This window comes from Lactuca serriola, chromosome 1 (genome assembly GCF_051521515.1).
Source record: "Lactuca serriola cultivar US96UC23 chromosome 1, Lser_US96UC23_V15, whole genome shotgun sequence".
Lineage (NCBI taxonomy): Eukaryota > Viridiplantae > Streptophyta > Magnoliopsida > Asterales > Asteraceae > Lactuca > Lactuca serriola.
In genome coordinates, this window is record NC_136408.1 from 166,358,919 (window position 1) to 166,369,867 (window position 10,949).

Genomic DNA, 10,949 nt, shown 5'->3' on the forward strand with positions numbered 1-10,949 from the left:
TTCGACGTCATAGTCGGCATGGATTGGTTGAGTCTTCTTCGCGCCGACATCATGTGCTTTGAGAAAGCAGTCTGTCTTAATCTCCCTAACAGCGAAACCTTAGTTATCTACGGCGACAAATCTAGTACAAACCTTCGCATCATTTCGTGCATCCAAGCTCGAAAGTGCTTGCGGAAGGATTGTCGAGCATTCCTAGCGCACATCGTTGATACAAGTCAAGAACTGAAGGACATCAAGAGGATCTCGGTAGTACGCGACTTTCCTGATATCTTTCCAGAAGAACTACCAGGATTACCACCGCAACGCCAAGTCGAGTTCAGAATCGACTTAATTCTAGGAGCTACCCCAGTAGCGAAGTCGCCTTACCGTCTCGCACCAGCAGAGATGAAGGAACTTTCCAGTCAACTTAATGAACTCCTTCAAAAAGGATTCATAAGACCAAGTTTCTCACCTTGGGGAGCACCGGTCTTGTTTGTAAAGAAGAAAGACGGATCGTTCCGTATGTGCATCGACTACAGAGAGCTGAACAAACTTACTGTCAAGAACCGCTATCCTCTACCCTGCATTGATGACCTATTCGATCAACTTCAAGGAGCGAACTACTTCTCAAAGATAGACCTACGATCCAGATATCACCAATTACGAGTCCTAGAGGGGGACATTCCAAAGACAGCTTTCCGAACTCGTTATGGACACTACGAATTCGTGGTGATGCCGTTTGGATTAACCAATGCACCAGCAGTATTTATGGACCTAATGAATAGGGTATGCCGCCCTTACTTGGATTAGTTCGTCATCGTCTTTATCGATGATATACTTATCTACTCTCGAAGTGAGGAAGAGCATAGTCAGCACCTACGAAAAGTCCTAGAAACACTGCGAACGGAGAAACTCTATGCGAAGTTCTCTAAATGCGAATTTTGGATTCGAAGAGTCGAATTTTTAGGCCACGTTGTTAGTGAGAAAGGTATACACGTGGACCCCTCCAAAATTAAGGCCATTGAGAACTGGTCGGCACCAAAGACACCTACATAAATTCGTCAATTTCTAGGTCTAGCTGGCTACTATCGCAGATTCATAAAGAACTTTTCGAGCATTGCGAAACCTCTTACTACATTAACCCAGAAACATGTGGCCTTTGACTGGGAAGCGAAACAAGAGAAGGCATTCCAGACACTAAAGCAGGCCTTGTGCACCGCACCGATACTATCCCTCCCCGAAGGGATAGAAGACTTCGTAGTGTATTGCGATGCGTCAAATCAAGGACTTGGTTGTGTTCTTATGCAGAGAGGGAAGGTTATCGCTTATGCCTCCCGACAGCTTAACACACACGAAGTGAACTATACGAGACACGATCTCGAGTTAGGAGCAGTGGTATTTGCTCTGAAGATCTGGAGGCACTACTTATACGGAACAAAGAGTACTATTTTCACCGATCACAAGAGTCTTCAACACATTTTCGATCAAAGGGAACTCAACATGCGACAACGACGATGGGTCGAGTTACTGAATGACTACGAATGCGAAATTCGTTATCATCCTGGCAAGGTCAACGTAGTAGCCGACGCCCTCAGTCGAAAGGAATACACTGGTCGGAGGGTCAAGTCTCTGACCATGACTATCCATTCCCACTTATCCACACAAATTAAGGAAGCTCAAATGGAAGCTTTGCAACCTGAAAATGTGGCGGGTGAATCCCTGCGAGGAATGGAGAAGAATCTAGAAGTCAAGGGTGGCGGAGCCTACTATCTCATGGACCGAATCTGGACCCCGAAACATGGTGGTTTCAGAAACGTAGTCATGACCGAGGCTCACAACTCAAGATATTCCGTTCACCCGGGTTCAGATAAAATGTATCTGGATCTTAAGAAACTGTACTGGTGGCCTAACATGAAAGCAGAAATTGCTACCTTCGTGAGTAAATGTCTTACTTGCGCTAAGGTTAAGGTCGAGTATCAGAAACCGTCAGGATTACTACAATAACCAGAGATACCAGAATGGAAATGGGAGCGGATTACTATGGACTTCATAACCAAGTTACCCAAGACGACAAGTGGACTCGATACCATATGGGTCATTGTCGACAGACTGACCAAATCCGCGCATTTCCTACCCATCAAAGAGACTGACAAAATGGAGAAGCTTACAAGAACTTACTTCAGGGAAGTTGTGCGACTGCATGGTGTTCCGATATCCATTATCTCCGATCGAGATAGTAGATTCACTTCAAGATTCTGGCAGTCACTACAAAGTTCCCTGGGAACTAGGCTAGACATGAGTACCGCCTACCACCCACAAACAGACGGACAAAGTGAGAGAACAATACAAACTTTAGAAGACATGCTGAGAGCCTGTGTGATTGACTTTGGAAAGGCATGGGATATTCATTTACCCCTTGTCGAATTTTCATACAACAATAGTTATCATACAAGCATAAAGGCTGCTCCGTTTGAAGCCCTCTATGGTCGAAAGTGCAGATCCCCTCTGTGCTGGACTGAAGTTGGCGATACCCAGTTAGCTAGAGGAAGAGTTCCTGAAAGCACTCTCACCGGTCCGGAAATCATACGAGAAACGACAGAGAAGATCGTTCAGATTCGTGAACGATTGAAAGCATCTAGAGACCGACAGAAAAGCTACGCTGACCAAAGGAGGAAACCTTTGGAATTCCAGGTAGGAGACCACGTCTTATTAAAGGTCTCACCGTGAAAGGGTTTAATACGATTTAGAAAGCGTGGGAAACTAAATCCAAGATACATAGGGCCTTTCGAGATTCTTGCCAAAATCGGCCCTGTGGCTGACAAGCTTAACCTACCGTGCGAACTCAGTAACATCCATCTAACCTTCCACGTCTCAAACTTGAAAAAGTGTCTGTCCGACGAGACTCTTGTTATTCCACTCGACGAGATCGAGATCAACGAGAGCCTCAACTTTGTGGAAGAACCAGTAGAAATCATGGACCGAGAGGTCAAACAAACAAAACAAAGTCGCATACCCATCGTGAAGGTTCGCTGGAACGCCAAGCGGGGACCTGAATTCACATAGGAACGCGAAGATCAAATGAAACAAAAGTACCCTCATCTCTTTCATGTTCACTAGTATCTTTACTACTTTAAATTTCGGGACGAAATTCTCTCTAACGGGGGGATGATGTGACAACCCGATATTTTAACTCCTTGTAATGACCAAAAAGGGTCAAGTACTGTAATCACTTTTGAGTAATAAAATTTACTTTCATAATAAAATGTACAAATAGTTCTATTTAATTTCCTTCTATGATTAAATGTCTTTGAACCATGATCGTATGTGAAAAGAACGCCCAAATCCGACTTCATATAGCGAAGTTATGATTTTTCCAAGTTCGGCTTAGCAACAGACAGCTAAAAACTCGAATCGGAGATCGAGCGACTTTTGGCCGGAATGACCTAAACGAGAATCGAAGGTCTCGACAATGGTATTCCAGCAGTAAAAAGTCTGGCAAAAACCGACATCAGATAAAGAAGTTATGAATTTTCAAAGAAATTCCTTAAACACGATGAGTTTATAATAAATAATAAAAAAATAATTTTGGAATTCGCCGACGGAGTCTAAACGAAAGTTGTAGAGCGTAGTCTCACCTACGCGTGGATATAAATACCATCGAAAACGGAGTTCGTATGAAGAAGATATGAATTTTTGAAGTTTATTAAATAAATTAATTATTTATTTAAATCAAAATTCGGACATTATCCGAAGAGGAGTCAGCGTCCTCATCCGGGTACGTGATGCGTACCCCTGTACGCCCTGCGTACCCGAGAGACTTGGCCTCTAATCGTCCACGTCGCCCTATCCGACCCGTCCGACCCGTCCGAAGTATCCGACCCGTCCGACCCGCCGTCCCGTCCGACCCGCCGTCCCATCCGACCCGTCTCCCCAGCAACCCGTCCCATCCGACCCGCGTACCCAGCAACCCGTCCCATCCGAAGCCGAGGCAGTCGAGGCTTCGATCATGCATGACGTATGCGTACGCGCTGCGTACGAGCGTACGCCCCGCGTACCGAGGCGGTTTAGCCTTCCTATAAATAGGATGCGAGGGCTTCCAAGAAAAGGGCTCATTTCTCTCCTCTCTCTCAGAATCTTGCCTCGTTTTCCGTGCCCGTTCAAACCCGAAGCTCTGGTCTTTTTGCTCAAGTCCCGAGGGTCGATTTTACTCCCGAGATTCCCGAGAATCCCGAGGAAAATCCGTTTCCCGAGACGAAACTATGCCCGGTTTTCCACCTCGCTATCTCCAAAACTTTTAATCAACCTTTTTAAATATTCTAAATGCTTTTATATGCTTTCAAGGGGGGGATTACAAGTAAAACACACGAGTATTATCGGGTGTTACATAAAGAAACTCTTTTATATGCTGTTATATATCCAAATCACATGCGATTTATAAATCTTTAAGGAACTTTCATATATATATAACATATGTTAAAATAGCATTCTATCTTTTGAAATATAAATTTGTTGTAATGCATGTATAAACTAAACTTTTCTTAGATTATTCTTGTCTATCTTAGACTCTACACCAAAAAATCTATGTTTTCATAAACAAGTGATTCCTTTTCTAGGTATTTCTAAACAAACAAGACACACTTTTAGAAAACTATAACATGTATAGTTTTACGAACAAATTTCTAACTCTTATGTACTAGAAACATGAATTTCAAGAAGTTTACTTTCGTATACAAGAACAAACGTAACATTTTAACAAGTAGATCTGTTTTTATACCACGGTTTTGTGAGACACTAAACTTCATGTACGTTCGAGTACACATTTCAAGTCCTGTATTATATACCAGAATCCCTTGGAGGGGGAGCATGGTGTTTGTGTATAGATCTATACGGGCTTGACAACCCGTGCCCTGACTGTTAGCTGCAGTCCACCGTTTGGGGTGACAAACGTCATAACATTCCAACGCCTGAAGAACGTTTTGTATAGGCATTCCGAGTCAATAGTATGGTTATAAAACTCACAAGGGGTATTAAAAATGCATTGATTTACAAGGCTTTCAAACTCATTGGTTATTTTACACTTACATACATTTTGGAAACAAACATTGGTCTTGAGTGAAGGCTACTTTTATACTAGTAGAAAATATAGGATTTTCTAAACACAAACAAACAAAGATAAAACATTTCATTTCATTCAAACATTGTCACTTAAATATTTATGAAATTCACCAGCTTAAATGCTGATCTACTCTTTCAAAATTACTTGTATGTCCCAGGAAATCAGTAATTTCAGGTATTCATTTCGCTTTTGATGAACGGATGCTGCGGCGCCAGTTTAATCTCGTATTTTTGACATCATATTGTAATTGAGTTTTGAACATGTAACTTTTGACAAATGTAAACTTTCAATTATATATATGATGGTTGTATTGCTTTCTTTACTATGTATTCATTTGTTACGTTACCACATGAAGTCATCCGCCCCCGAACGTTTCCGCCGTTCAGGTTTGGGGGTGTGACACATATTTTGTGATTAACTTCCACTTATGGAAACATTTCCATATTCCCATTTTGACTATCATTTATGAACAAGAGTTACCTCTTCTCAGAACATGTGAATATGGTCCTTCCAAAATTATACTATACTTCCAACTGTCCACAAGCAATCAATCCTTAGCGAACCATAGATTGTCCCTGACAATTGTTTAATAACTTTTGTCATGTCTCGTTCTAGTCATTTTTCCCTCTTAATGCCCTAGGAATTTGGAAAATTAGAACTGATTAATATTATAGCATATGTAATCGATCCTATATCCGAAGCATATGGGATACGACTCATAATGTCTTACATAGAGACACGATACTTTATCACTCTCTTGCTACAATATTTCCATATATAGAATTCTTAATGTTCAAATATTTCAACATGATATTCATATATGTCTATGACTAAATTAAAATTTTGATCTAAGCTTTTAGATTCAAAATGAAGTACGAGCATTTTTCTCCCTATGACTTACTATAGTGAAACAATATTCAAACTTACAACTTTGCAAATTTGTAATCTTTGTTTCCTATAAATAGTATCACAACCTTGCAACACTTGGTATAATAGTTGCGCTCCCACCAGATTTACAATTATACTCTTTCTAGCATAACAATTTTGTTTAGTTTAACACAACCCTTATGCTCACACTAGCCTTGACTTGTACCCAGAACTCAGCTGGACTTCTAAAAATCAATACTTATTGACTTTCTTAACAATTTTGCGCCTTTACGAACTTAAAATAATAAGTCATGAATGTTCAAACTATTTTCCATTTCTCACAATTCGAACTATGAAGAGGGATCCCATAATCATAATCGAATTTGAGAACACAATTAACACAACTGCTAACTGTAATCCTTTAAAATCCACTTAGTGAAAGAGTTTCCTCACAATCATTTTCATAAATTAGAGAGAAACCTTTTACCACTTAGATTTATAGTGTATGTTTTCCTATCCATATAAATTTGTCATTTCCAACTACTGTCATACGGCAACGTCTATGACAAATTCAAACTGTCACACCCCGAAACCGATGGCGGAAACGTTCCGGGGCAGAGGACGTCATGTAAAGTATCACAACCAATGTACATAGTAAGCATAGTAAACACAACCATTACATTACATAGGAAATTTACATTTGTTTGAAAAGGAAAGTAATACATGTTTTATCTATACATTAGTATAACAAAAGTAAAGACGAGACTACTAAAATGCTCCATCTTCTCTAAAAGATTTCGGGATACCTGTCTGACCTGAGAATACAAGCAGTTTTAGAAATATCAGCATAAAGCTGGTGAGTTCATAAGCAGTTTGTTTCTGTAAAAGAACAAGTTTCCTTTGGTTTTCTGAAAAAGTTATTATCCAAGAAAATCCCATATTTTCTTATAAGAAAAGTTTAGTTATCCATTTGTTACACAGCTTGGTTAAGAAAACTCAAGTTATCCCAGGAAAACCCCTTATTTTCCTTAAAAGTTTGTGGTTGGTTATCGATTCGGAATGAAGTGTGCAAGTATCTACCGTACTTGTAATGTTAAGTATTCTGAAAGCCTGGTTATCCTTGTAAAGTGCATTAGTTTTAACACGTATATAAAACAAATAAGTAGGTAGTAAACTAATTCTTAGGTTATTAGTTCACTAGGTTCATTATTACTAACAAGTAAATCTCCGTTATCTAAATTGCGAGTTCCATAACCATACAATAGACTAGATATGGAAATAAGAAGTCCAATATCATCTTATGACTTTTGTCACCCGTAGACCTGCCGGTCCCACTGTAGCTAGCAACGAGGTGCGGGGTAGCCAGCCCCGTATAGATCTATACACTCAAGTCACGCTCTCCGTCCAGGAGATTCTGGTTATAGGGGCGGTCCTCCACTTGCGTATCTCTGTGGAGTGTTTCAGAGGACGTGTCTCCTATTTTTAAGATTAACGAATTTACAAGTAATAATGCGGAAAATCCTGTTTTAGATTCTGGTTACAAAGGTGGTCCTCCACTCGCGTATCTTTGTTGAGTGTTACAGAGGACGTATCTAAAGTTCTAAGTTAATGCTTTTAACAGTAATGATGTGGAAAATCATTTGTGAAATATAAAATATAACATTTTATAATGAGTTTCACAAACATTTTGAAAACAAACTCTGCAAGTTAAACGGTCGGTTAATACGGTTTTCATTGTTAAAAGCATATGGAATATGAAACATTTCATACGAAATAATAAGTTTGAGTACAAGATTTCCTTGTACTTTTGCTTGTATCCCCCCCCCCCTTGAAAACATGAAAAACACGGAAAAAGGTGTAGGGGTATGAACTCACCAGTCGAGAAATGAGTCGGTTAGAATGCTAAGTGTCAGTCCGGGGCTTGAATACATGCGAGTTTCCAATTTGGAGCTTGAAATGGGTGATTTTGGATCAAAACTTGGATTGTAGAGAGAGAATAGTGAGAGAGAGTGAAAAAGCTTCAAATGAAGTCCACTCACCCTTATATAGGGTTTGAGTTTGAGGCCCAGTGGAAATCTATCCGATACTGACGTTAATCGAGGCTTATGGTCGTACCCGATTAAGTGTATGTAACCCGACGTGGTCGTGACTAAAAAATTTCTAAATAAATTTTGGGGGTGTTTTCACGTGTTTCTAATGTGTCCGGACACTCATGAAGTCATAATAAAAGTCTCAATTTAATTAACTTAATCCAAAAGTTAACGGAAAAATTGAAATACAAACGGGTTTTATTAATGGAAACGGGTACAGTAATGGAATAATCTCATGTTGTCACACAAACTCATATGGACTGAGCTTTCTTAATCTTAATTTCTTGCCATCTGGTAGCACGAGGGTCCTACCATTTCTTCCTGGTGGTTGAGCAGCTCACCCCTAAAAATAATTGTACTTTCCATTGATCAAGGTGCTTTCCCTTATCCATTCAGTAGAGAACTCATAGAACTCACACACATAGTCAAACCAGCTAGAATAAGCATAGAAACAAGAATATGTCAACATGATATGTTATTAACCTTAGTCATGTGCTAGTGACAAAGAATAGGTTATTCTTGATTAGTTCTTGAAACTTTTCAAGATCTTTAAGACTCCCACTGACCTCTTGACATATAAAATTATCTGTCAAGAACCATTCCCCGACAATCACATATTCAAGTGTGTGAGATCTTATCAAGAAAACACTTCATGTAATTGGTCTTACTTGATTTTTGTTTTATCCAAAACATCACAACTACCAATTTCAAATGTGCAAGAGCAAGAAACATTTATACTCCACATTTCATGAGGCATTATAATCCTACTTAAGATATGTCACTCAATGCACAATCTTGAAGTATGACTCTAAGAATTGATTTTGGAATGAAGTATGATTCATATATTTGATTCAACCATTTCAATAATACTCGATTCCTCTTCTTAGCCATGCAAGTGCAGTAAAGTGTCCTTAAAGAATCAATTGTGACATGGTTCCATAATCATTAGGATGATAATAAAACACGATACTAAAGTACTTTCCTTTCCTTTCAGATTGGAGAAACCTTTTATCTTTCTGCCTAATTTGATTCTTCGTAGAACGTGTATGTTACAAATACCTCCTCCTTTTGAGGATTTTGTCCCTGAAATTACATCGATTGAAATAAATGGGGATATTTTGCTCTTATCTCATTTTTATTTTCCCAAGTATAACTTGGGCCTCTATGGTGTTTCCACTTGACAAGCACCAACTCCACTTCTTTATTACGCAATTCAGTTGTTCTTTTGTTTACGATCTCTTTAGGATCTTCTACATATCTTAACTTATTATCCAACTTTACATCGGATAACGGAATTGTTTCATCATATATGCTCAACCATTTGCATAGATAACTCGCATGAAACACATCATGAGTACCTGCCAAATCTTCAGGCATTTCCAAGCGGTATGCTTGTTTACAAATTCTTTGGATGATTTTGAAAGGACCAACAAATCTAGGACTTAGTTTTCCTTTCTTCCCAATTTACATAAGGCCTTTCCATGGGTATACTTTAAGCATTACGAGATCATCCACTTGAAATTCTATGGGTCGTCTCCTCTTTTCTGTGAAGGAATTTTGTCGATCCTGGGCCGCTTTCATTTTTTCTCGTACGATTTAAATCTTATCAGTAGTGTCTTGAATCATTTCAGGGCCTCCAAGGATTTTCAGTCCAACGTGACGCCAACATAATGGAGTACGACATTTACACTCGTATAGTGCTTCATATGGCGGCATTTTGATTGAAGCGTGGTAACTGTTATTATACGAAATTTGACAAAAGGTAAGTACTTGTCACAGTTACCACCGAACTCCAAAACACATGCACGAAGCATACCTTCTACTGTTTGGATTGTTCTCTCCGTCTAACCGTCTGTCTGGGGATGATAACCTTTGTTGAGAGCAACCAGAGATCGCAATTCACGTTGTATACTCACCCAAAATTGTGAAGTGAAACGAGTATCACGATTAGAAATAATCTTTAGTGGCACACCATGTCTCGCGATGATTTCTTCCAAGTATACTTGTGTGTATTTCTCCATAGGATCCACTTCACGCATCACGAGAAAATGAGCGCTTTAAGTCAGTCGGTCGACAATTACATAAATGTTATCATGATGTCTAGCAATCTTTAGCAAATTTGGTAATAAAATCCATGGACAGTTCTTCCCATTTCCACACGGGAACACTAAGACTTTCTTGAATTCTGTAAGGCTTTTGGTGCTCTGTTTTGACTTATAACCATATCAAACATTCCTGTACCTATCTTTCGATGTCTCTCTTTAATCTAGGCCACCAATAATTAATCTGTATATCGTATTACATTTTACTTGTATCGGGATGTATTGACAATTTAGACTTATGAGCTTCATCTAAAATCTTCTGTCTTGATCCATCAATCTTTAGAATCCATAGCTGATTCTTAATTAACTTCAATCGCCGTGGATCATCAAGTAAAACATATTCATAATGTTCCATCACTTCCTTCTTCAGATGTTCTGGATTTAAGGCCTCTACTTGCCATTTCTCTAGTTCAACAAGAATAGTGAACTTTACTATAGTGTGAGTAATAGTATAACACATACTTTTACGATAAACCTTTCTGCTAAGTGCATCAGCAACTATATTGGCTTTTCGAGGATGATACATGATTTCACAATCATAGTCTTTGATCAACTCCATGGCTAATTGTTGTCTCATATTCAAAGTTTGTTGACTAAATACATATTTTAGACTTTTGTGGCCGGCAAACAATTGGCATTTCGTACCAAAAGGATAATGCCTCCAAAGTTTTAGAGCAAATACTACTGCATCGAGTTCGAGGTCGTGAGTGGGATAATTGTTTTCATAATCTTTCAGTTCTCTTGAGGCATAGGCTATCACTTTGTGTAGCGCCTGTGTTTCTGGGCTTGTCATTA

General features: G+C 39.1%; 1 protein-coding gene across 1 annotated transcript; it reads right to left on the minus strand.

The window, feature by feature from the left end:
• Positions 1 to 10,350: 10,350 nt before the first annotated feature.
• LOC145063794 (uncharacterized) lies at positions 10,351 to 10,713 on the minus strand. Its single transcript, XM_079011375.1, has one exon. The coding sequence runs from the start codon at positions 10,711 to 10,713 to the stop codon at positions 10,351 to 10,353; it is 363 nt and encodes a 120-aa protein (XP_078867501.1).
• Between the last annotated feature and the right edge of the window lie 236 nt (positions 10,714 to 10,949).